General features: G+C 33.9%; 2 protein-coding genes across 5 annotated transcripts; both read left to right on the top strand.

The window, feature by feature from the left end:
* The first annotated feature begins 1,323 nt into the window (after window positions 1–1,323).
* Window positions 1,324–6,633, top strand: LOC131348284 (reticulocyte-binding protein homolog 2a-like). Of its 3 annotated transcripts, none has more exons than XM_058383097.1 (10): window positions 1,324–1,627; window positions 2,206–2,219; window positions 2,348–2,382; window positions 3,519–3,550; window positions 4,086–4,283; window positions 4,367–4,551; window positions 4,947–4,998; window positions 5,136–5,764; window positions 6,144–6,177; window positions 6,289–6,633. In XM_058383097.1, exons 3-10 carry the CDS (start codon window positions 2,366–2,368, stop codon window positions 6,321–6,323), a joined length of 1,182 nt encoding a protein of 393 aa, XP_058239080.1. In that variant the 5' UTR covers window positions 1,324–1,627; window positions 2,206–2,219; window positions 2,348–2,365; the 3' UTR covers window positions 6,324–6,633. The 3 variants fall into 3 exon arrangements, with proteins under 3 accessions (XP_058239080.1, XP_058239079.1, XP_058239081.1); XM_058383096.1 differs by lacking the exon at window positions 1,324–1,627 and adding an exon at window positions 1,772–1,799; XM_058383098.1 differs by lacking the exons at window positions 1,324–1,627; window positions 2,206–2,219; window positions 2,348–2,382 and adding an exon at window positions 2,583–2,600 and having other exon boundaries at window positions 3,520–3,550.
* A 1,161-nt stretch (window positions 6,634–7,794) lies between these two features.
* LOC131348267 (microtubule-associated protein 1A-like) lies at window positions 7,795–14,470 on the top strand. Of its 2 annotated transcripts, none has more exons than XM_058383064.1 (11): window positions 7,795–8,680; window positions 8,843–8,880; window positions 9,289–9,302; window positions 9,420–9,454; window positions 10,645–10,676; window positions 11,240–11,437; window positions 11,585–11,706; window positions 12,266–12,317; window positions 12,442–13,070; window positions 13,156–13,195; window positions 13,293–14,470. In XM_058383064.1, the coding sequence occupies exons 2-11, from the start codon at window positions 8,868–8,870 to the stop codon at window positions 13,853–13,855; spliced, it is 1,698 nt and encodes a 565-aa protein (XP_058239047.1). In that variant the 5' UTR covers window positions 7,795–8,680; window positions 8,843–8,867; the 3' UTR covers window positions 13,856–14,470. The 2 variants fall into 2 exon arrangements, with proteins under 2 accessions (XP_058239047.1, XP_058239046.1); XM_058383063.1 differs by having other exon boundaries at window positions 11,522–11,706.
* The last annotated feature ends 11,724 nt before the right edge of the window (window positions 14,471–26,194 follow it).

Here is a 26,194-nt window from a genome sequence, read left to right as displayed (position 1 = left end):
TCTGAGAATTTTTTTGGAATACTCTTTTCAGCATACTACGATTTGGGGCATACTAATTCTATTTTCGAATACTATTTTGGACAGATAGTATGAGAATTTGGACGCAGCATACGTTTTTGCGTGTTAACTGACATCATTGCCGATGTGTTGGTGGTGTATATGCAAAGCTATGGCAACTATGCAAACAAATACATAAAAAATAAAAAAAAACATTAGTAAAAAGTACAATATTTGTCTTTCAAATGTAGTGAAGTTAAAGTAACAAGTTTCCAGAAAAAAATAATACTCAAGTACAGATACTCAAAAAGTGTACTTAGGTACAGTACTCGTAACTTCATTACTGTCCACCTCTGTACTGTCCATCCCAAAATCTAAGCCCTAATAATGGAAAGCAAATCTTTCTTTTTAACTAGTAGTGCATGATGTTACCTTTCCTTACTTTCCCACACAAAGCTGTACATAATCCCTTTTGAGGCTTGGTCCATTTTCTACTTATGTATATACAATGATGCTTAGCCGATATTTCCAGTCAGACCTGCTGTCTGATAAATGCACGGTGTGACTGGGTGTAGAATAACAAAGTGAAAGCAGTGGAGTTTTCCTGGTTGAAAACTAATTTTAAAAAGTGTAAATTAAAAAAATTACACTAAATAGGTGAATTGAGTACAGGAACCAGGCTGCTACATCTACAGTTACATCTACAGCCATCCATCAGAGTAAGAGCACACAGGAGCAGGTGGCCGGAAGGAAGGTGACTGTGGTGGACATTCTTGACTTTCACTCCTGGAAGTTAAGACAGGACGTAGGATTCTGTGTCTGTTTGTCTACTCCAGAACCCCAGTTTTGTGAAAAAGTGAAAAATAAATAAATAAATAGTTAAGGATTAATTCCTGAGGCCTGCACACTTCTACAGTAAAAATTCTACAGTAATTGCACTCTAAGAGCATAATACTGACTTTACTTGGTTCCTCCACAATGGGGCAGAATTTGCACATGTATGGGGAAGAACATCTGCCATAGAAGAAAAGGTAAAGGAACAGCTTCATCTCAAAGTGTCCATAATGCTGGGAACTACTACCTGAACTTACTAACTAACTAAATATCTAAATAAAGACAGAAATAAGCAAAGAAATAAAGAAATAAGACCTACTATTTATGTACATGGTTACAATGTCACCTTTACTCTTTAGTCTGCAGTCTGAATCTATTGTTCAGTTTATATAAAAATCAGTGCTGTACTGCAGCCTATGGGACTCAGGCTTCCTAATTCTAACCACATTTCTGCCTCCTGACTTCTGAACATCAACATTGAATTTAGAAACTTAACACCAGTCTCCAGTGTCCTCAACACAGAATGTGGACCTTGCACCAGGTTCTTCATGGTATTAATTATACACTGTAGAGGAAAAAGTAGACGTTTTAAATTAGTGAGGTTTAAATTCAACAACAGCAACATACTAAAATCAACAACATACTAAAGTTAATATGAAGCCTCTTAGACTAGAACAGGAAGAGAAAGGGGCAGAGCTTTCATACTGAGCCAGCGAGTGCAGTGAAAGTGTAAGGAGTTCAGCTTGAGTTGCTCTAAAGCAAAAGATCAAGAAAAGCCTAAGGAGAAGTAACAAAGGTATGAAGAAACAAGTATAGTCTTGTTAAATAATTGATCTAGACAGAAAAACATTTTATTAGAGCTGCATTTTATTATAGACATGACGCTGAATTCTCTCTCTCTCTCTCTCTCTCTCTCTCTCTCTCTCTCAGTCTGAACCTATAAGAAGATATAAAGATGTCAATTTCCAGTAAGTTAGATATACAGAGGTTTAATGACTGCCATTTCTGACCATAAGATGGTAGAATCGATTTCTACTGTAAAAAAAAAAAAAAACGTAAAAGTGAAAAAGTGAAAGTAATAAGTAAAAACAGTAGGACAATATAAAACAATACAAAAATACAAAACCATTATTTACTATTTTTGGGTATGACCATTCAGTCAGAGGATTTTATCAGTTGTCACCAGCCAGTTAACCTTCCAGAAGAAAAGTGTGTGTCTGATAAACTCACTGGATTCCTTTTGCACAAAACAGCATTTTAATCTAGCATTCAATGCCTTCATTTTTAAACTGTTGCTCCGTCTACAAACATAATAAAAATGTTTTCTTCATGATGTTCTCTTAATATAATTTTTCTTCCTGATGTTTTACACAGGTGTTTCTTCAAGGGTAGGTTTATATTAAGATTTTGCTTTTTTATTGATGGTAATGATAGATTATTATATGTTTGTCAGATTACATTTTAACAGAGAGCAGAGAGAAAGAAGTAATAAAATTTACACTGTATTATTCAACAGTTCTGGAATCTTTGGGGGATGTCTGAAGAGTCAGGTGAGTATTAGACTGTCTAATAGAGAAAACTCTTTATAAAGGTTTATAAATCTAAAACTTCATAAGACTATACATTCTACAGATTTATATAGGTTACAAAACTAATACTATTCTATACTTTACTATTGTTTACTTATGGTGTTTTTCCATTGTCTTCTTTTGCTCTGCACATCATTACAGGGGTAAGTGAATAAAACTACTATTTTTCTCTTTTGAATGGTAATTTACTTAAAATGATTTTATACACTTTTTAATCTTTTACATGAAAACACTATCGCATTTCCAGACAATGGTATATACCATATTTAAACAGATATTGTCATTCATTTTTGCAGACGTCATTATCCAGAGCAGCTTAAATGTGTTCAGTTGAGTAGTTGAGTAGCATTAAAGGCCTTGCCCACATTTCTCTGTAATACTCCAACAGGGTGTGAGTGTGTATCTCAGAAAGGCATTTATGTGTCATCATGAAACTTGATCTGTGTCTTCAGGACAGATCCTGAGTGTAGCAAACAAGTTTTGTGACTGCGCCTCCATGTGGTCAAGAACTGTAACATCTTTATTTTTATCCCCTTATATCATAATTTGTGCTCAAATTTTCTGGAGTATACTGAAGTAAACACACAACATTTGAAAATCAGGTGTTCTTCCTGTCAGACATTTTTTTTTTTTTAATTATCTTTAATCCTCCTAAGACTTTTGTCCAATATTTCTTCATTGTTTATTCAATTTTATCTCTCAAATGCTGATTAAATCCTAGATAACAAAAACGTTTTGATGAAAATATTTTAATAACAGTACAGCAAACACAGCTGAATACACAATCCACAGATCAATATGACTGTCACTGGTTTAAAAAAATAAGAGATCAAAACCAGAGTATATTTTAATCTTAAAAACAAACTCCAGTTAATGGGGTAGGGGTAAAACATATGAAGACAGTCAGGATTTACACAACAGTCAATATCATCAAGACTTCACATGAATATCCATGTTCTTTTGTAGAGGTCAAGCAGGAAGAAAACCAGAATTGTGTAACAACAGAGATTTCAGTAAAGTGTGACCTCTGCTGGTGAAGAGAGGAAAAATCCACCTATACACAGAAACATATTAACTTAAGTGTCATTTATTTCCACAGGGTGCCTCTGCATCTAGGAATGAAAAGCCAAGTGAGTATAAAAAAATCCTAAATATTCAGTGAAAGCAGACACAACATTGATCCTTTTATAAAGATCCTATAGAGCATTCTTCCTCTGATTTCTGTTAAGGAAAGAAAAAAAGCATAAGCAGGTTTCTCTGCCGACAAAGTTGAAGAAACCTGCTATAATCATGTTCAATTAGATGTTCAACTAGATTAGCCTGATTTTTATTTGAATATGTGGTTCACAGCCTTTTAACTCTTTCTTTCTTTCCTAATTCCTCTTTATATAAATATTTAGCTACAACAGTCCTATTAGGAAGCTCTTTTGTTGGGCTTTTTATTAAACTTTTAATTTTCACTGGTGACTTAAGCAAAAACAAGTTACATTTGTTTACTGGTGATCATGTACCAGTAAATATTATTAAAGTGCAGGAATTTATAAAAATTATCGTCAGTATTAGACCTAAATTGCCCACTTCATCTGTTAACAACTGAATCAAGAATATAATTATTCTTTAATATATAATAAAATACAATAAATGTTTTTTGCTGCTTCTTCACAGATATAAAGTGTTTGGTTTATACAACTGGAAAAACACTGGGTTCCCACAACAACTTCATAGATTGTCTTAAACAACAAGTTCACCTGCAGGAGGTGTCTACAGAGGATGAGTGTGATTTCATTCTGTGTTTCTGCCCGATTGTGTTACGAGCTGGAACTGACATTGAAGCAGCAATGAAAAAGCTGCACAATATTCCAGGTATTCACAAAATATTCATTAAAGTTATGCATTCTGTATGTGGAATTATTCTGTATATAGTAAATAATTTTTTTTTTTAACAGACACCAAGCCTGTAGTCCTGGTGGTGCTCCATCACACGTTTAATCCAGAGTGTGTTGTATCAGACAGCAGCAGATCTGTAAACAGAGAGAATATGATCACAGTCGACTGTCTGTTCTATGAAGATTCTGGATTACTGCAGTGTCAGAAGAATAATGAAGCAGTGACCAAAACTTTACAATATCTGGTACTTGTCATTTTTTTTAACTTAAGCAAATATTATGTTTTAGATTTATTCACGATTCAGTCATGTTTGCCAAAAATAAAGGCATATATATATATATATATATATATATATATATATATATATATATATATTATATTATATTATATTATATTATATTATATTATATTATATTATATTATATTATAATAATAAGATAATAATAATATATAATAAGAATAATAATAATGTGTTTTTTTCTTTACACGCACAAAGAGCACTTTATTGATTTGTCAGCATAGCTGCTCTAAATTGTGTATAATTCACTTTACCTGATTGCACTAGTACAAGCAATATCTACCCCACATGTATGTAATTATTTGCCCCTGTGTATTAAAGTCTTCTGCTTTATTTAACAGGAGAAAAAACTTCATATAATACTGAAAGGGCAAGTGGAAGGTGAAAGGTCAGGTGAGTGTGACAGATTTTGTTTCTTATCACCAAGTTGACTAAGCTAGTAATGTAAAAAAAAAAGGTATCAATCAATCAATCAATCAATCAATCAATCAATGTGTGTGTGTGTGTGTGTGTGTGTGTGTGTTGTATAGAACCGAGAAAGAGTGCAAGAAGCAATGAAGCGAAAGATGAAGGAAATAAAGATATAAATATGACACATATGATACAGAGTAATGAGGCACAGGAAAGCAAAAATACTCCACATAAGAGAAATCACCAACTAAACCAAAAAGACATTTTTGAGAAAATTGTGAAAAGACTTGAGATGCAGAAAATATTAGTTAAGGAAAATGAAGAGGATTTAAAGGATTTACAAGCATGTTTTAACACTGAGCTGCAGAACAAGAACGAGCAACTACAGGAGATGATGAACGTAGTGGAGCAACAGAAAAGTGACATAGCAGAAAAAAACAAAGAGCTTGAAGAGAAAGAGAGTCTTCTAACTGAGAGAGAGACACAGCTTCAGGAGAAAGACAGACTTCTGACAGAAAATACACAAAAACTTCAGATGATGGAGAAGACACTGGAAGACAAGGAGAAACAGCTCAGAGAGATAGAAGAAGAACTGGGAATAACACATAAGAAAGTGAGACAACTGGAGAGTGACCTGATGGAAAAAGATGAAGAAATTCAGAAGAAAGACAGACTTCTGGATGAAACTGCACAAAAACTGCAGATGAAGGATGAGACCCTGGAACAGAAGGGCACACAGTTCAAACAGGTAAAACATAAAGTAGAAAAAATAGAAGTGAAAAGAGAATTAGGCACAGATGAAAAGTGTATACAGTGTGTTGAATGATTATCAATCAAAAAAGATTATTATTATCATGCTTATGAGCCATTACACGATTGTCTATAATGCCGAAATGTGGAATGTATAATGTTTAGGTTTGTTAAGAATTTTGCTACTCTATCTCCTGCCCACTTTAATATTACTATAAATAATTCATTATCAGTGCATGTGTAATGGTGGCACACCACTGGATGAAACATTAAGCAGGATAGACAAAAAGTACATTTTTGCATATCCTGAAGACCAAGCAAGCAATCTAACCAAAGTATATGTATTATTATGTAATTATGTAACTGTATTTTCACAGGAGACAGAGCAAGAAGAAGAACGTCCAAACCAAGGTAAGTGTGAGAGATTCAGTCAATCAATCAATCAATCAATCAATCAATCAATCAAGCAATTAGTGTTTAAGTTTATATTTTTGTTAAGTTTATTTTTATTTCATTTTTTAGGGATTGCAGAAATACATGGTTCAAAATCTTACTGAAAGTAGAGAGTAAATCACGGGAAAATAAAGACCAACAGAAGGAGATTAAAAGAAAATGAAAACACAGATGAGAAAAACAATGAAAATCTCACCCAAGAAAAAGACACATTATCTAAAGATACAAATAGAGAATTAGAGAAAAATATATCTCCATATGAGCGACATCAAGGTAGTTCAGAAGGACACACAGATACAGAAATCACAACCAAAATTGGAGGAAACAAAGAAAAATGTGGAGAAGAATAAAGAATTAAATGGGAAAAAAGAGCATCAGAAAGTCCAAGGCCCCCAGGTGAAACAGAAAGAAACAGTTCAAAATGAAGGATTATTTGTACAGAGGTTTACAAACAAGCTTTCTGACGCAGATGCGATGTTAATGGAAAAATAAAGAACAGCTTAAGCCTGATACTCAAAACCAACAGCCTGATAGGAGGAGTGGAAGAGTCTAATCTAAATGAACATGAGACACAGGAAGAGGAAAGTGACAAACAGAATGAGGAGAAAGACAGACCTCGGTTAGACAATACAATTAGGGAAAACAACCAAGGAAGTGTAGGAGACACCGATGGAGAAGAAAGAGCAACAGGCTAAAAAAAAATACATACTTCAAAATGAGCAACTGAAGCAACTGATTCATCCAAAAGTAACAAGATCATCACTTTCAAGATCATCAGTCATGCTTCTATTTCTATGCCACTGCAGTATGATGATGATGATCATTATTATTATTATTATTATTACACCTGATGATGTGGTTACTGACTATATCTGTATCTTTATCTATAATCATTTAATCTGTAATTTTAAGGTCTGGTGAGAAATTTCTCTCTTTGGTCTATCTATCTGTTCTGTAGCTTTGCTATAAATATTTAATTGTTATTCACACTGGAATATGATGAACCACTATAGAATGAGACGATTGCGAAAAATCTAAGCTCTAATAATTGAAAGCAAATCTTTCTTTTTAACTAGTAGTGCATGATGTTACCTTTCCTTACTTTCCCACACAAAGCTGTACATAATCCCTTTTGAGGCTTGGTTCATTTTCTACTTATGTATATACAATGATGCTTAGCCGATATTTCCAGTCAGACCTGCTGTCTGATAAATGCACGGTGTGACTGGGTGTAGAATAACAAAGTGAAAGCACTGGAGTTTTTATGGTTGCTTTTATGTTCACAACAGATCATCCGCCCCAGAGAGAGCTAGAGTTTTTCTGGAAAAATCAGTGGGTAAAATATGATTATTAAGTATGATGTTTAATTTATGATAAATAAACTCATTTGAAAAAAGTGAGTCAAACATTTTATTGCGAAGACGTTGCAAAGACGTTGTAGATCATTTGCCTTTTCACTGATTTTGGGTTAATATGATTATTAAGTATGATGCTTTAATTATGATAAATAAATCATTTGACTCTCTTCTGTTGACCTCTCATTCCTGCTAATAGCAGAAAAAAAGTGAGTCAAACATTTTATTGCTAAGACGTTGTAGATCATTTGCCTTTGACTCTTGACTGGTTCTGTAGTGGAAGTTAAGAAAGTACGTAGGATTCTGTGTCTGTCTACTCCAGTACCCCAGTTTTGTGAAAAAGAGAAAAAAGACTTAGAGTAAATTTCTGAGACCAATTCAGAAGATTCTACGGTAATTGCACTCTAAGAGCATAATACTGACTTTACTTGGTTCCTCCACAATGGGGCAGAATTTGCACATGTATGGGGAAGAACATCTGCCATAGAAGAAAAGGTAAAGGAACAGCTTCATCTCAAAGTGTCCATAATGCTGGGAACTACTACCTGAACTTACTAACTAACTAAATATCTAAATAACGACAGAAATAAGCAAAGAAATAAAGAAAGAAATAAAGAAAAAAGACCTACTATTTATGTACATGGTTACAATGTCACCTTTACTCTTTAGTCTGCAGTCTGAATCTATTGTTCAGTTTATATAAAAATCAGTGCTGTACTGCAGCCTATGGGACTCAGGCTTCCTAATTCTAACCACATTTCTGCCTCCTGACTTCTGAACATCAACATTGAATTTAGAAACTTAACACCAGTCTCCAGTGTCCTCAACACAGAATGTGGACCTTGCACCAGGTTCTTCATGATATTAGCTGTATAATGTAGAGGAAAATTTTGAAATTTGAAATGGGTGAGGTTTAAAGTAATAAATAATGTTTTTACTAAATTAAATATGAAGTCTGTTAGACTAGAACAGGAAAAGGAAGGGGCGGAGCTTTCATACCGAGTCAGTGAGTCCAGTGAAGGTGAAAGTGAAAGGAGTTTAGCTTGATGTGCCCGAGTTCCTCTAAAGCAGAGGATCAAGAAACAACCTTAGGAGAAGTAGAAAAGGTAGGAAGAAACAAGTCAAATCTTTAAATAATCGATCTAAATATACTATGAAATCATGTTTTATTAGCCACGACATAGAAAAGCATTTTATTAGAGCTGCATTTTATTATAGACATGACGCTGAATTCTCTCTCTCTCTCTCTCTCTCTCTCTCTCTCTCAGTCTGAATCTATAAGAAGATATAAAGATGTCAGCTTCAGGTAAGTTTGATATACAGAGGTTTAATGAATGCAATTTCTGAACATAAGATGGTAGAAAAAAATTCTTTTGTACAATTTCTACTGTAAAATAACGTAAAAGTGAAAATAATAAGTAAAAACAGTAGGACAATATAAAACAATACAAAAATACAAAACCATTATTTACTATTTTTAGGTATGACCATTCAGTCAGAGGATTTTATCAGTTGTCAGTTAACCTTCTAGAAGAAAAGTGTATCTGATAAACTCACTGGATTTTTTTTTGCACAAAACAGCATTGTAGATTTAATCTAGCATTCAGTGTTTACATTTCTAACCTGACGTACCCACTTCATCTACAAACATAATAAAGATGTTTTCTTCATGATGTTCTCTTAATATAATATTTCTTTCTATTGTTTTACTCAGGTGGTTCCTCCTGGGTAGGTTTATACTAAGATTTTGCTTTTTTATTGATGGTAATAAATAAATACATTTTAATAGAGAGCAGCAGAAGATGTAGAAAGAAGTAGAAAAATTTACACTGTATTATTCAACAGTTCTGGAATCGTTGGGGGAAATCTGAAGAGTCAGGTGAGTATTAGACTGTCTAATAGAGAAAACTCTTTATAAAGGTTTATAAATCTAAAACGTCATAAGACTATACATTCTACAGATTTATATAGATTACATATTATAAATTTTATTTCTGTACCTTAAATAGATGTTGGTGTCCTGTCTGTTTATAGACAATATTGTAGAAAAGTAAATTTGAAATATATATATATATATGTGTATATATGTGTGTGTGTGTGTGTGTGTGTGTGTGTGTGTGTGTGTGTGTGTGTGTGTGCTCATCGAATTTCCATTGTCTTCTTTTGCTCTGCACATCATTACAGGGGTAAGTGAATAAAACTACTATTTTTCTCTTTTGAATGGTAATTTACTTAAAATGATTTTATACACACCAATCTTTTATATGAAAACACTCATGTATTCACTATTTCACATTCAGACAATGTTATTTACTTTATTTAAACAGATTTACATTTATTTTTGCAGACATCATTATACAGAGCAGCTTAAATGTATTCAGTAAGGCATCTGTGATCATCTGAAACTTGATCTGTGTCTTCAGGACAGATCCTGAATGTAGAAAAAACAATTATGACTGTGCCTCCATGTGGTCAAGAACTGTAATATCTTTATTTTTTTTCCCCCTTATTTCATAATTTGTGCTAACTAGCCCCCCCCAATAACTTTCTGCAGTATTCTGAAGTAAACACACATTAACATTTGAAAATCAGGTGTTCAACATTTAATAAATAAATAAATAAATGAATAAATCTTATTCATGTCCACTGTTTATTCATTGTTGATTACATTTTATCTCTCAAATGCTGATTAAATCCAAAAAAAAAAATGTTTTGATGAAAATATTTTAATAACAGCAAACACAGCTGAAAACACAATCCACAGATCAATATAACTGGTAATGGTTTAAAAAATAAGAGAGAGAGATCAAAACCAGAGTATATTTTAATCTTAAAAACAAACTCCAGTTACTGGGGTAGGGGTAAAACATATGGAGGCAATCAGGATTTACACAACAGTCAATATCATCAAGGCTTCACATGAATATCCATGTTCTTTTGTAGTGGTCAAGCAGGAAGAAACACAGAATTGTGTAACAGAGATTTCAGTAGAGCGCCCTCTGCTGGTGAAGAGAGGAAACGTCCACCTATACACAGAAACATATTAACTTAAGTGTCATTTATTTCCACAGGGTGCCTCTGCATTTAGGACTAAAAAGCCAAGTGAGTATAAGAAAATCCTAAATATTCAGTGAAAGCAGACACAACACTGATACTTTTATAAAGATCCTATAGAGCATTCTTCATCTGATTTCTGTTAAGGACAAAAAAAGCATGAGCAGGTTTCTCTGCTGACAAAGTTGAACAAACCTTCTGCTATAATCATGTTCAATTAGATGTTCAACTAGATTAGCCTGATTTTATTTCAATATGTGGTTCACAGCCTTTTAACTCTTTCTTTCTCTCCAAATCTGTTAGCATAATTTCTCTATAACCTTTCCTCTTCATATGAACATTTAGCTACAGCAGTCCTATTAGTTGGAATTTTTAATAAAGATCTTGCAAACTTTTAATTTTCACACTGGTGACTTAAGCAAAAACAAGTTACATTTGTTTACTGGGGATCATGTACCAGTCAATAATATTAACGTGTAGGAATTTATAAAAATTGTAGTCAGTATTAGATCTAAATTGCCCACTTCACCTCTTAACAACCAAATCAAGAATATAATTCATCTTTAATATATAATAAAAAACAGTAACTATTTTTTGCTGCTTCTTCACAGATATAAAGTGTTTGGTTTATACAACTGGAAAAACACTGAATTCCCACAAGCACTTCATAGCTCATCTTAAAAAACAAGTTCACCTGCAGGAGGTGTCTACAGAGGATGAGTGTGATTTCATTCTGTGTTTCTGCCCGATTGTGTCACGAGCTGGAACTGACATTGAAGCAGCAATGAAAAAGCTGCACAATATTCCAGGTATTCACACAATATTCATTAAAGTTATGCATTCTGTATGTGGAATTACTTTTGCATATAGTGAATAAGGTTTCTTTTAATCAGACACCAAACCTGTAGTCCTGGTGGTGCTCCATCACACGTTTAATCCAGAGTGTGTTGTATCAGACAGCAGCAGATCTGTAAACAGAGAGAATATAATCACAGTCGACTGTCTGTTCCATGAAGATTCTGGATTACTGCAGTGTCAGAAGAATAATGAAGCAGTGACCAAAACTTCACAGTATCTGGTACTTGTCATTTTTTTTAACTTAAGCAAATATTATGTTTTAGATTTATTCACGATTCAGTCATGTTTGCCAAAAATAAAGGCATATATATATATTTGTTATATTATATTATATTATATTATATTATATTATATTATATTATATTATATTATATTATATTATATTATATTATATTATATATTTCATATATAAATAGCACATACAAAGCACTTCATACTCGGTAGTGAATTACTTGGTAAAAAAAAAACTATGAGTAGAGGAATAAACATACATTTCTGGACTTATTATATTGCATAGATAATTACAAAACATTATAATAGTATTATATATTATATATATTATTATATACTACTACTAATAATAATAAGAATAATAATAATAATAATGATGTGTTTTTTTTCTTTACACGCACATAGAGCACTTTATTGATTTGTCAGCATAGCTGCTCTAAATTGTGTATAATTCACTTTACCTGATTGCACTAGTACAAGCAATATCTACCCCACATGTATGTAATTATTTGCCCCTGTGTATTAAAGTCTTCTGCTTTATTTAACAGGAGAAAAAACTTCATATAATACTGAAAGGGCAAGTGGAAGGTGAAAGGTCAAGTGAGTGTGACAGATTTTGTTTCTTATCACCAAGTTGACTAAGCTAGTAATGTAAAAAAAAAAAAAGGTATCAATCAATCAATCAATCAATGTGTGTGTGTGTGTGTGTGTGTGTGTTGTATAGAACCGAGAAAGAGTGCAAGAAGCAATGAAGCGAAAGATGAAGGAAATAAAGATATAAATATGACACATATGATACAGAGTAATGAGGCACAGGAAAGCAAAAATACTCCACATAAGAGAAATCACCAACTAAACCAAAAAGACATTTTTGAGAAAATTGTGAAAAGACTTGAGATGCAGAAAATATTAGTTAAGGAAAATGAAGAGGATTTAAAGGATTTACAAGCATGTTTTAACACTGAGCTGCAGAACAAGAACGAGCAACTACAGGAGATGATGAACGTAGTGGAGCAACAGAAAAGTGACATAGCAGAAAAAAACAAAGAGCTTGAAGAGAAAGAGAGTCTTCTAACTGAGAGAGAGACACAGCTTCAGGAGAAAGACAGACTTCTGACAGAAAATACACAAAAACTTCAGATGATGGAGAAGACACTGGAAGACAAGGAGAAACAGCTCAGAGAGATAGAAGAAGAACTGGGAATAACACATAAGAAAGTGAGACAACTGGAGAGTGACCTGATGGAAAAAGATGAAGAAATTCAGAAGAAAGACAGACTTTTGGATGAAACTGCACAAAAACCGCAGATGAAGGATGAGACCCTGGAACAGAAGGACACACAGTTCAAACAGGTAAAAGATGAACTGGAAAAATAAGACAGAAGTTTAAAGAGAATTAGACACAGTTGTACTGTAATGTCCTCTACTAATTTTACAGGAGAAACAAGAAGAAGAAGAAGAAGACCATGCAAACACAGGTGAGTGTGATAGATTTAATAAATAATCAATCAGTCTGTATGTCCTATGTCTGTCTGTGTATTAGTGTGTCTCATATACATTTATATTTTGTTCTAGGGATTGGAGAATTACAAAGGACAAAATCTCATCTGGAATTAGGGGGTAAATCACAGGAAAATGAACACCAACAGGTAGAGAAGATTAAAAGACAACAAGGGAATGAAAACACAGATGTGAAAAACAATGAAAATCTCACCCAAGAAAAAGACACATTATCTAAAGATACAAATAGAGAATTAGAGGAAAATAGAACTCCATATAAGGGACATCAACAGCTGGTTCAGAAGGACACACAGATACAGAAATCACAACCAAAGGTGGAGGAAACAGAGAAAAATGTGGAGAAGAATAAAGAATTACATGGGAAAAAAGAGCATCAGAAAGTTCAAGGCTCCCAATCGAAAGAGAAAGAAACAGTTCAAAATGAAGGATTATTTGAACAAAGTTTTACAAACAATCTTTCTGATGCAATGTTAATGGAAAGTACAGAACAGCATAAGCCTGACGTGGAAACGTCTAATCTAGCTGAGCAAGAGAAACAGCATGAGGAAGACAGATCTCAGTTAGGCAATAGGGAAAACAACCAAGGAAGTATAGGAGACACTGCTGGAGAAGAATGAGAGTGAAAGGAAATGGAACAGGTTAAAAAGGTTAAGGAATTTTCCCCTGGGATTAATAAAGTTCTTTGAATCTTGAATCTTGACTCTTGAAACTGAAAAAGACACAGCAGGTTCAAGAAAAAATCCATAATTCACAAAGAGCAACTGAAGCAACTGATTCATCCAAAAGAAACAAGATCATTACTTTTTCATTTTAGATTCCATTTATTACTATTATTTATTAATTAATTAATTAATATGCCTGATTATACCTTGTACTGACTATATCTTTATCTAATCTGTAATTTTAAGGTCTGTTGAGAAATTTCTCTCCTTGGTCTTGGTGAAAACTGTACTATCTATCTGTTCCACAGCTTTAATATAAATATATACTGTTTTCCACACTGGAATATGATGAACCATCACTGAATGAGACATTTCTGACAGAAGATAAATTAGTAGCTTTGAGCAATATTTTTATTTTATGTGTGCATCATGAAAATATTCTTGTTGCCTCAATTTATTAAATAAATATGGCAAGGGAATGTTTGGCATTGTGATCTCGTTTGATTAAAAGATAACAGAAGTTCATTTCAGCGGCAAATAATCTAATAAATCCATCCACTTGTAAACAAACTCAGTGTCCTTTTCTTTCTTTCAGTATCATTTAACTGCTCCAGCATTCTGTACTGAGAGTTAGCGACACGCTCATGCTCACTTTAGAGAAAGAAAACATCTTGCAATTCCACCATTTGTGCTTGAATTTTCATCTGGTAAACCACGTAATAATTCAAACTCGATTTATAACATAAAAATTACATAACATTTTAGTTGTATAGAGCTTATCAATAAACATTGTCACAAAGCAGCTTTACAGGAATATGAAAATCTGAATATAAATTACAAAAATGTAAATTTATCCATACTGGGCAAGCCAGAGACAATGGTAGGAATGAAAAGTCACTGAGACGATATGAGAAAGAAACCATCCTCATCTGGGTGACACTAGATTACTGTAATAATTTTCATTCTGTAACTGTACAGTATTGCAATTGATCTTTTGAGCAACTTAAGTATGATCCTCAGAATAATATCTGAATTCATTAAAGTTTTTACATGAGTTCCTTTCATGATTCCTTTCAAATGTTCAACGATGAGCGCAACAATAATCATGAAAATAGCATCACTTTTTCACCTGTAGTGTGAAACAAAATGACGTGACATGAAAAAGCTCACTGCAGTGAAAAATGAGTTGGTGCCAATAAATTGAGATTAAGATTTCAAACACTTTTTAATACAGTTAAATGAGCTTAACTGTTTAGTGCAAAGTGGAGATAATTTATTAGTCATTATTATTAATAACACTAAACAGATTATGTAGCTATCTATAATAACAAAACTATAAGAGTCAGGGTTAAAAACGGAAAACAGACAGAGTCCGGAATCTCGCAGTAAATACACACGGCTTGGATCACTGAAACGGAGCGTTTACCTCACAGAGATGAACTGAAAACAAAGTGTTAAAAAAGGGTGAGTACAAACACATGAACAGGGAACTGGTGATCGTGATTAAAGGTCCAGTGACTGAGACTGAGGGAGTGCTGATGCATGCTGGGAGTTGGAGTTCATGACGGCAAAACGGGAGCTGTGACGTTACGTGTGAAAACAATATATTAAACAGACTCAATTGTGAAAAGTACTTTTAAGTATTTTAATTATTAAAAAGTACTTACCTGATTGCATTAACACAAGCAATATCTACTCTACATCGATGTAATTGTTTGCCCCTGTGTATTGAAGTATTCTGCTTTTTTAACAGGAAACAAAACTACATCTAAATCTTAAAAAGCAAGTGGAAGGTGAAAGGTCAGGTGAGTGTGAGAGATTTTGTTTCTTATAGCCAAGTTGACTAAGCTTGTAATGTAAAAAAGGAGCAATGAATGAATGAATGAATGAATGAATGAATGAATGAATGAATGAATGAATGAATGAATGAATCACTCACTCATTGTGTGTGTGTGTGTGTTTTGTATAGAGCTGAGAAACAGTGCAAAAAGCAATGAAGAGAAAGATGAAGGAATTGAAGATACAAATATGAAAACAGAGAAGATGGTACAGAGTAATGAGTCACAGGAAAGCAAAAATACTCCATATGAGAAAAATGAAAAAAAAACCGAGATGAAATTTTTGAGAAATTTATGAATTCTCAGGAAACATACGTTAGGGAAAATACACAGAATTTAAATTATTTACAAGAATGGTTTAACACTGAGCTGCAGAACAAGAACAAACAAGTTCAGGAGAAAAACAAACAGCTTCAGGAGAAAGACGTACAGCTTCAAGAGAAAGACAGACAGCTTCAGGAGAAAGACAGACAGCTTCAGGAGAAAGACAGACAGCTTCAGGAGAAAGACAGACAGCTTCAGGAGAAAGACAGACAGCTTCAGGAGAAAGACAGACAGCTTAAGGAGAAAGACAGACAACTTCAGGAGAAAGACGGACAGCTTCAGGAGAAAGACGTACAGCTTCAGGAGAAAGACAGACAGCTTCAGGAGAAAGACAGACAGCTTCAGGAGATATACAGACAGCTTCAGGAGAAAGACGGACAGCTTCAGGAGAAAGACGGACAGCTTCAGGAGAAAGACGGACAGCTTCAGGAGAATGGTGGACAGCTTCAGGAGAAAGACAGACAGCTTCAGGAGAAAGACAGACAGCTTCAGGAGAAAGACGGACAGCTTCAGGAGAAAGACGGATGGTTTCAGGAGAAAGACGGACAGCTTCAGGAGAAAGACCGACAGCTTCAGGAGAACGGTGGACAGCTTCAGGAGAAAGACAGACAGCTTCAGGAGAAAGACAGACAGTTTCAGGAGAAAGACAGACAGCTTCAGGAGGAAGGCGGACAGCTTCAGGAGAAAGACAGACAGCTTCAGGAGGAAGGCGGACAGCTTCAGGAGAAAGACAGACAGCTTCAGGAGAAAGACAGACAGCTTCAGGAGAAAGACAGACAGCTTCAGGAGAAAGACAGACAGCTTCAGGAGAAAGACAAACAGCTTCAGGAAAAAGACAAACAGCAACAAGTAGAGGAGATTGAAACACAGAAAGACAATGAAAACACAGATGTGAAAAACAATGAATGTCTCACCCAAGAAAAAGGCGTCATATCTAAAGACTGAAACAGAATTAGAAAAAATAAATCTCCATGTGGGAGATATGAACAAGTGGATCTGAAGGAGACACAGACAAGAATCACAACCACAAGTGGAGAAAACAGGATAAAAAGAATAAGAATAAAGAATTAAATGAGAAAATGTTATTGGACAATCATGAAAAACCTCAGTATGATACTGAAAACCAATAGTGTGATGTGAGTCTAATCTAACTGTTCATGAGACACTGGAAGAGGAAAGTGACAAACGGCATGAGGAGAAAGAAGAAAGAGAGTGAAACAGGTTAAGAAACTGACACGGGAGGTTCAAGAAATATTATTACTATTATTATTACTATTGTCATTATTATTATTACTATTGTTATTATTATGCATGATGATGTGATTACTCTTGTCCCTGTTCTGCAGCTTTACTATAAATATTTAACTGTTATCCACAATGTAATATGATGAACCTCTACTGAATAAGACATTATCTATATAGATTACAAATTTGATTACAGATTTGTTTTAATCACTGCATAATGAAAAAGTTCATTTCAGTGGCAAATAATCTAATAAATCTATCCATGTGTAAATGAAGACAGAAGACAAAAGTGTATTTTCTTTGTCAGCTTTCTATCAATATCATTTAACTGCTCCAACACTCTGTACTGAGAGTTCACGACACACCTCATGCTCACTTTAGAGAAAGAAAACATCTTGCAATTCCAGAGCTTGTATCTGAATTTTCATCTGGAAAACCAAGTAATAATTATAACATGAAAATTAAATAAAAGTTTAATTGTGAACGAGGCGACCGGCCTCGTCTTGTAGGGGAAATCGCTATGTAACCTTGGAAGAGCGAAAGGATCCTAGTCCCCACTTTTAGTCTCAGTATGCACTGTGTGTATATGTTTTAGCTTACACTATGGTGAACTATTGGACTGGGAAAAGCAGGCTTCAGGCAAGTGAATGTCTGTCCGGTGGCTTTCTGAAGTGTGTTCACGTGAGGTAGATCATTCAATCATTCACATTCCAACCCTCCTAAACCTAACAGTGTAAGTGAGGCACCCCTACTCCAAGGCAAGTTACACTAATAATATCGTAGACTGTCAGGCCAGTTAACAAATAGTCATTTATTCTTTTAAAGAATTGAGTTGGGTTAAATAAAAGAAAAATAAAACAATAATTAACAACAGATTATCTGAAATTGCAATTAGCTTAAAAGAACCGTTCATCCCTCCCATTTATCCTCTGGTTAAACTGGACTCAAGAGCAGCCAAACTTCAAAGACACATCTCTATAGACCTCATTAGAGCTGTGGAATCAGTGATTGAGAATTTAAATGTCACTTCAATGAAATGTGGTGACCTGATGGAAGACACAGTGGCAAAAGCATGCGACACATTTCATGATCGAGTTCAGGACTTTCAGAAATTCTGTGTTGAGTACAAGCAAGATTTCATGAAAAAACTGGAATCTGTCCTGCCAGAAATCTGTGGAGGTAAAACAGATATAAAAGACCTAAGTGAACTTCTAGAAGCCCATAAGAAATATCCATTTAATAGCCGTGATCTTCAGCAGTGGATAACAGTGAAAGAAAAAAAATCCAACCAGATGAAAGCACTGCTGATGCAGCTGCAGGAACTTGGAGCAGAAGTGGACGCTGACAGAGACAAATATCTATTAGACTTGAAATTGGAGAATTTGGTTTCTTACACTTTCACCTGTCTTCATCACCCAGAGCCTCTCCTGACCAAACAAGAGATCTACCTGAACCCTTCAAAAACAAACGATCCCAGTGAAAATACACTTGGTGAAGATTTTCAGGAAAAATCATGGACCTCTGAGGAGCTCATGTGCATGAGGAAAAATTTGAAAATCTTTAAGGATTTGATCACTTTAAATAAAAATAACAAAAACATGAAGTTTATTGTAGAGAGTGTGCCTCAAACACCAGATAAACCCTGTTCCTGGATCCTAATGTATGAGAATGGATGCAGTGAAGCTACCTGTTTTGTTCCTCCATCAAAGCCGGCATGTCCAATCATTGAACGTGTCACAGATAACAGCATAACAGTACAGCTGAGGTCTTCATGTGCTGCTACACTGAAGAGGCAACTGCTTTACAAAATGAAACAAGAGAATGACTGGAAATCTCAGACTGTCACTGAAGATAGAGTTACACTGACAAAGCTTAAAGAAGGCACTGATTATGAAATAAAATGTGCAGCAGTAGGAAAAATGGACTACACCGTTGAAAGTGATGTAACTTTAACTACAACTAGGAGGCAGGTGGATGGTAAGTATACAAAAAAATCTTCAAAAAATGATTTCAATTCATATGAACCTTTAGGTACAACAATCATATTTAGAAGCTCATTGGCTGAGCTGTTTATAGAGTAAATTCTTTGACTTTATAAAACCCCTGAATAAATATATTATGCCTCAAAAGGCCTTAATGTTGATCTTTGGCTTTTGTCCTTACAGTAAACATTATAGTTTGGATTAAACAAACGTTTGTCTCTATTTGGTCAGTTTTGTTACATTATTTTAGGAAGTTGTTAAATATGGTGTGAGAATTCATCATGATACTTGTACCTATCGGTGGAAAGTTGTAAATCTCAATTTTGTCAATGGTTACTTAAAGAAATAATTTTGTTTATTGTGGATCATGTATTAGTGAATATTATTAAAGTGTAGGAATTGATAAAAACTGCAGTCAGTATTAGACCCAAATTGCCCACTTATCTTAATTTTCTTATCACCAAGTTGACTAAAGCTATTCCATCAATCTATCAATCACTCATTGTGTGTGTGTGTGTGTGTGTGTGTGTGTGTTTTGTATAGACCCAAGAAAAAGACAGGAAACATTACTAGAAAGTTTTATTAGAATACATGAGGAAAATGAACAGGATTTAAAGAATTTTCAAGCACATTTTAACACTGAGGTGCAGAAGAAGAACAAACAACTACAGGAGAAAGACAGACTTCTGACAGAAAATACACAAACACTGCAGATGAAGGACAAGACACTGGAAGAGAAGAAGACACAGCTCAGAGAGATAGAAGAAGAATTGAGAAAAACAAATAGGTTGTTAGAAAAAAATCAGATACATTTGGAAGACAAAGAGAGACAACTGGAGAGTGTGGTGAAAGAACTGGAAACCAGTAAAAAGAAACTAATAGAAAAAGATGAACAGCTTCAGGAGAAAGGAAGATATCTGGTTGACAATGCACAAACATTGGAGAATATGAGTAAACTGCTGAGGGAGAAAGAAACACAGCTGAAGAACACAGATAAAGAGCTGGAAACCAGTACAAATCAACTGGAGACACTGGGACAGGAGCTGCAGGACAAGCAGAGACAACTACAGGAGATGATGATCGTAGTGGAGCAACAGAAATCAAAGAGCTTCAGGAGAAAGAGAGATTTCTGACAGAAAGACTTCAGATAAAGTATTTCAAAAAGAGCAACTGAAGCAACTGATTCATCCAAAAAAAAAAAACAAGATCATCACTTTTTCAGTCTTTTTCCATTTCTATGCAACTCTAGTATAATGATAATGATGATGATGATTTTTATGATTACTCTTGTGCCTGTACTGACTAAATCTGTATCTTTATCAGTATTCTGTAATTTTAAGGTGTGGTGAGAAATTTCTATTGTTGGTCTCAGTGAAAACTGCGCTATCTATATTTTCTGTAGCTTTACTATAAATATTTTATTGTTATTCACACTGGAATGAGACATTATCTGTATCCCTGTAGATTATAAAAAGGTCAATTCTGTAATTGGTAGCGAAGCAATAAATGTTAGAAACTATGGGCTAAACCTGGAAATTGTTGGCAGGTGGAGAAAACACTGATAGTTTAGAGAGATAGAGGGGAAGTTAGACGAATGAAGTTAAATTAGTAGCCTTGAGCAATAGTTTTATTTTTACTTTTATTTATTTGTGTTAACCACTGCATCATGAAAATATTCTTCCTGCCTCAATTCATTAAATAAATATGGCAAGGAAGGGTTTGGCATTGTGATCTCCTTTGTTTAAAAGATAACACAAGTTCATTTCAGTGGCAAATAATCTAATGATTATAATCTATCTGTGTGTCAATTCTTTTCTTTTAGTATCATTTAACTGTTTCAACACCCTGTACTGAGAGTTAACGACACGCTCATGCTCACTTTAGAGAAAGAAAACATCTTGCAATTCCACCATTTGTGCTTGAATATTCATCTGGTAAACCACGTAATAGTTACATTTTTTTAGCTGTATAGAGTTTATCAAAAAACATTGTCACAAAGCAGCTTTAGAGGAATATAAAAATCAGAATATAAATTATAAAAATGTAAATTTATCCATACTGGGCAAGCCAGAGGCAATAGTGGGAATGAAAAGTCACTGAGACGATATGAGGAAGAAACCATCCTCATCTGGGTGACACTAGATAGTGTGACTGTAATAATTTTCATTCTGTAACTGTACAGTATACAGTCAAGTGCAGTTGATCTTTTGAGCAACGTATAAGCATGAGCGCCAGCATAAGATCTGAATTCATTAAAGTTTTAACATGAATTTCTTTCTGTTGAAATGATCAAATGTTCAATGATGGGAGACTTAAGCACAACAATAATCGTGGAAAGTGCATCACTTTTTCACCTGTAGTGTGAACAAAATGATGTGACATGCGAAAAAAATTCGCTGCAGTGAAAAATTAGAGTTAGTTCCACCATTTTGACATTTTGTTTTCAAACGCTTTTTAATACAGATACAACAAAGCAATCGGAGTCAAAAGGCAAGGTCCATGTTTTCTAAATGGTTACAGTATGAAGTTTACTCTTTATTATTCTTTTTAGTGTATAAAAATGAGTGCTGTACTAAAAAATTTGTGATTCTGTATTATGAATTATAAACATTATACCAGAGGCCAGTATCTCAAACATAAAATATGGACTTTTGGAAACCGTAGCTATTGGGTATACTTCACACTGAAATGAGAAGAAGAAGAAGAAGAAGAAGAAGCAGAAGAAGAAGTATTATTCAGTAGAAAATAGGGATTAAAATCACTGAAACATAAGTACTAAAGTAAATTATGAAGAAGCATGTTATACATTAACAGGAGAGGAGAGGTGTGGTCTCTTTCTCAGCTTTTTAGACTGGGCCAGCAACTGCATTAAAGCTGAAAATGAATGGAGTTTTAGGGTGAAAGGTCCCAATTCCTTGAAAGCATGAGAAACAACCTTTGCGAAAAAATGAAAGGTAGGAAGAAGCAAGTAGTAGGAACAGAAGATGGTAGAACTTGAACAGGATGTTCTCTGTGGGATTAGTGATTATAAATGGGTTCATTCCCATAAATAATAGATTTTTGGAATACAGTGTATTGTAATTTTATTTTTTATATACACTACCGCTCAAAAGTTTGGGATCACTTGCATATTTCAGCTTGATTTCAGCTACGGAGGAAGACTCCATCAGCCAATCCATCTTGTGGGAGATGCTCCAGGAAGCATGGGGTAAAATCTCATCAGATTATCTTGAGAAATTCACAACTAGAATGCTCAGGCTGTAATTGCTGCAAAAGGTGTTTTTTTTTGGTTTTTTTTGATGAAGGCAAAGTTTGAAGAAAACATTCATCATTTCCATCAAAATCTAAATATTATGTAAAACTTAACATGGTACTGTGCAAAAATCCTCAGTTTATAAGTCAGTTTCAAATCAGTTTGCTTTTTATACATAAAGCTTGCAAGCCAATTTCCTTATGAAACTGAGCAAAATGTATCTTAAACTAGTTGTCATTTTAAAAAGTCAAAAGATTTGCACAGTATGTTTTAACTTCATCACTGTTCATCACTCTTTACCACTGATTATAGCTGAATTGCATTTTCCCCCATTATATAGATTTTAAAATATGCTTAAATATCATCTACTTTAATTAATCATCTACTCATAATTAAAGGCCTACTACCTAAGGCAAGGTTAAAAATAATATAGAAGATTCACAGTAGGTGAAAGGTCAGACATCTATAGTCCACAAATCTAAAAAGGGGGTTTAATTCATTTATTCATGATGTCATCTTAAAGTAATGTTCCGTTTTTTGATGTTTTATAGAAAGTGGTTCCTCAGGGGTAGGTTTATTCAATAAACATGCTTTCTTTTTTCATTGAAAATGAAATCATAATCCTGATCGTAATCATAGATTATATCAAAGATTTACAGTATATGCTTAGCAATTTTTTTTTTTTAAATAGAGAGCACCAGAAGATGTAGTAGAACAGTTTACACTGTATTATTCACTTCCTTAGAGGAATTGGAATTTATTTGGAAACAGTAAAGAGAGTCTAGAGAATAGAAAAACACTACAGAGCTCTATAAATCTATACACACATCATGGCTCTATAATGTCTGAGGATGTAAGTTTTCTTTTCAAATTTGTCTTGATATAATATAAAAAAGTACTTCTTTAGGCTAAATAGATGTTGGTGTCCTGTCTGTGCATAGACTCACTAGTCAATATTATAGAATTGTGTTGAAAGTACTAAAATTGCTTACTAGTTATATTTTGTTTTAAAATACTAAAATACTTTTGTATTTTACAAAAAAAAAAAAAAAAATTATACAGAAAAATTGTATACAACAAATATTGTTTTTCCATTCTCTTCTTTGGTCAGTTTTTGCAGGGGTGAGTAAATGACATTACTGTTTTCCTCTTTTGGATGATAATTTACATGTGTGGCGTTATCCAGAGCAGCTTACATTTATACAGCTGGGTTTTGGATAAATTACATTAAAAGAAGAAATAAATGGCACCATATATCCTGTTTAACAATTATCTCTATGCCATTATGGTAATTATTCCTTCTTCTAATAATATTCTAATAATATCCAAACTTTTGATAAGCAACACACTAATGCCAATTATATATTTATTATTTTACCCTGTCTGCTTAGATGACAGTTTTATGCTCTGACATGGCCGATGAGTTCATAACATAAATTAATCTCAATTTTCCTTGATGTATTAATTTAAACATCATGTGGCAGAGCACAATATAACAGCACAACCATTCTCATATTCTGCCACTACAAAGATCAGCTGAGGCCATCTGTAAAAGCTGTTTAAATGAATAAATCAGCTTATATGGACACAAATAATGTATCACTAGTAGTAATACTACTACTACTACTAATAACAATATTAATATAATGAAAAACAGTGCCACTTACTGGTCAAAGGTTACAATAACAAGGCAATAATGTTTCAAAGTGGCATAGTGTGTTTACAGAGGATAAATGTGATTTCATTCTGGGTTTTTGCCCAATTGTGTCACGAACTGGAACTGACATTGAAGCAGCAATGAAAAAGCTTCCATATTCCAGGTATTCACAAAGTGGTCTTTAAAATAATGTGTTACAGGGAAAACAGGAAATAAATGGTTTTTTTTTGTTTGTTTGTTTTTTTACAGACATCATTACATGTTTTTACAGACACCATCACACGCTCTATCACACCTTTGATCCAGAGTGTATTGTACCAGACATCAGCAGATCTGTAAATTAAAAAAAAAAAAAAATACGATCACGACTGTCTGTTCCATGAAGACATGGGGCTACTGCATCAGTCAGAAGAATAATGAATCACTGGCTACAACTTCAAAATATATATATATAAAATGCATACATACATAAATCATGACTGAGCATGTTATATATTTATATATATAGGTTATATATGTTTCCAAAAAAACATATGTGGCACATTTTTGTACGTCTGACACACATTTTTGTATGTCTACAAAAATTACTGAACAGATTAAAGAGAAACACTCTGAAGTGACGAATCTGAACAAAGAGAAAAGGAACACAGCCGAAGAACACGGATAAAGAGCTGGAAACTAGTCGTAATAAAGTGGAGACACTGGGACAGGAGCTGAAGGACAAGCAGAGCCAACTACACGGAATGATGATCATAGTGGAGCAAGAGTTAACAGGAAAAAAAACAAAGAGCTTGAAGAGAAAGAGAGTCTTCTAACTGAGAGAGAGACACAGCTAATGGAAAGAGACAAACAGCTTCAGGAGAAAGACAGACTTCTGACAGAAAATACACAAACACTGCAGATGAAGGACGAGAAGGAAAAACAGCGAGAGAGATAGATGAAGAATTGAGAAAAACAGATATGACGTTAGAAAGGAATCAGACACAGCTGAAAGATAAAGAGAGACAACTGGAGAGTGTGGTGAAAGAACTGGAAACCAGTAAAAACAAACTAACAGAAAGAGATGAACAGCTTCAGGAGAAAGACAGACTTCTGACAGAAAATACACAAAGACTGCAGATGAATGACAAGGGCACACAGTTCAAACAGGTAAAAGGTGAACTAAGAAAAAACATAAATTAAAAAAAGAGAATTAGATGCAGTGGAAACATCTTGTAGACATCAAGAGTGCCTACAAAGGCTATGTGTGGAATATATAATTTTTAGGTTTTAGGGAAGACATTCTCCTTTTTTTTCCATCTGAGGAAAGGAAGCTGCTTTATCTCCTCTACACTTTAGAATAGTTTACTACTTCTACTACTACTACTACTAATAATAATAAAACTATAATGATAGATACATTAATGACAGCAGGATAGATAAGAAAATTACAGACAGTACAAGAGGAGTATGATACAAAAAACATAAGCCTGACACAATGGTTTATATGCAGCAGGATAGTTATACAATCACAAAATCAGCATTTTTGCATATTCATGCAAAAGAGCAAGCTAGATCTGACCAAAGTATATATAATTAATATAATTTTATATATAATAATGTCCTCTAATATTTTCACAGAAGAAAAAACAAGGACAAGAACACACATAGGTGAGTGTGAGAGATCATTCAATCAATCAATCAATCAATCAATCAATCAATCAATCAATCAATCTGTGCCTTACCTAAGATTATGTTTTTTCTAGGGATTAGAGGGACAAAATCCCCTCAGGAAGTAGAGAGTAAATCACAGGAAAATAAACAGCAACAAGTAGAGGAGATTGAAACACAGCAAGACTAAAAATACAGATAAGAAAATGTAAAAGGCGCCATATCTGATGATAATAGAGATAAATAGAGCTCCACATTAGGGGCATCATCAGGTGGTTCTGAGAAATACAAAGACACAGGAATCACAACCACAAGTGGAGGAAATAGAGAATATGGGAGAAAAAG

This window comes from Hemibagrus wyckioides, linkage group LG28, assembly GCF_019097595.1.
Source record: "Hemibagrus wyckioides isolate EC202008001 linkage group LG28, SWU_Hwy_1.0, whole genome shotgun sequence".
Classification (NCBI taxonomy): domain Eukaryota; kingdom Metazoa; phylum Chordata; class Actinopteri; order Siluriformes; family Bagridae; genus Hemibagrus; species Hemibagrus wyckioides.
This window is presented reverse-complemented; position numbering and strand designations above follow the sequence as displayed.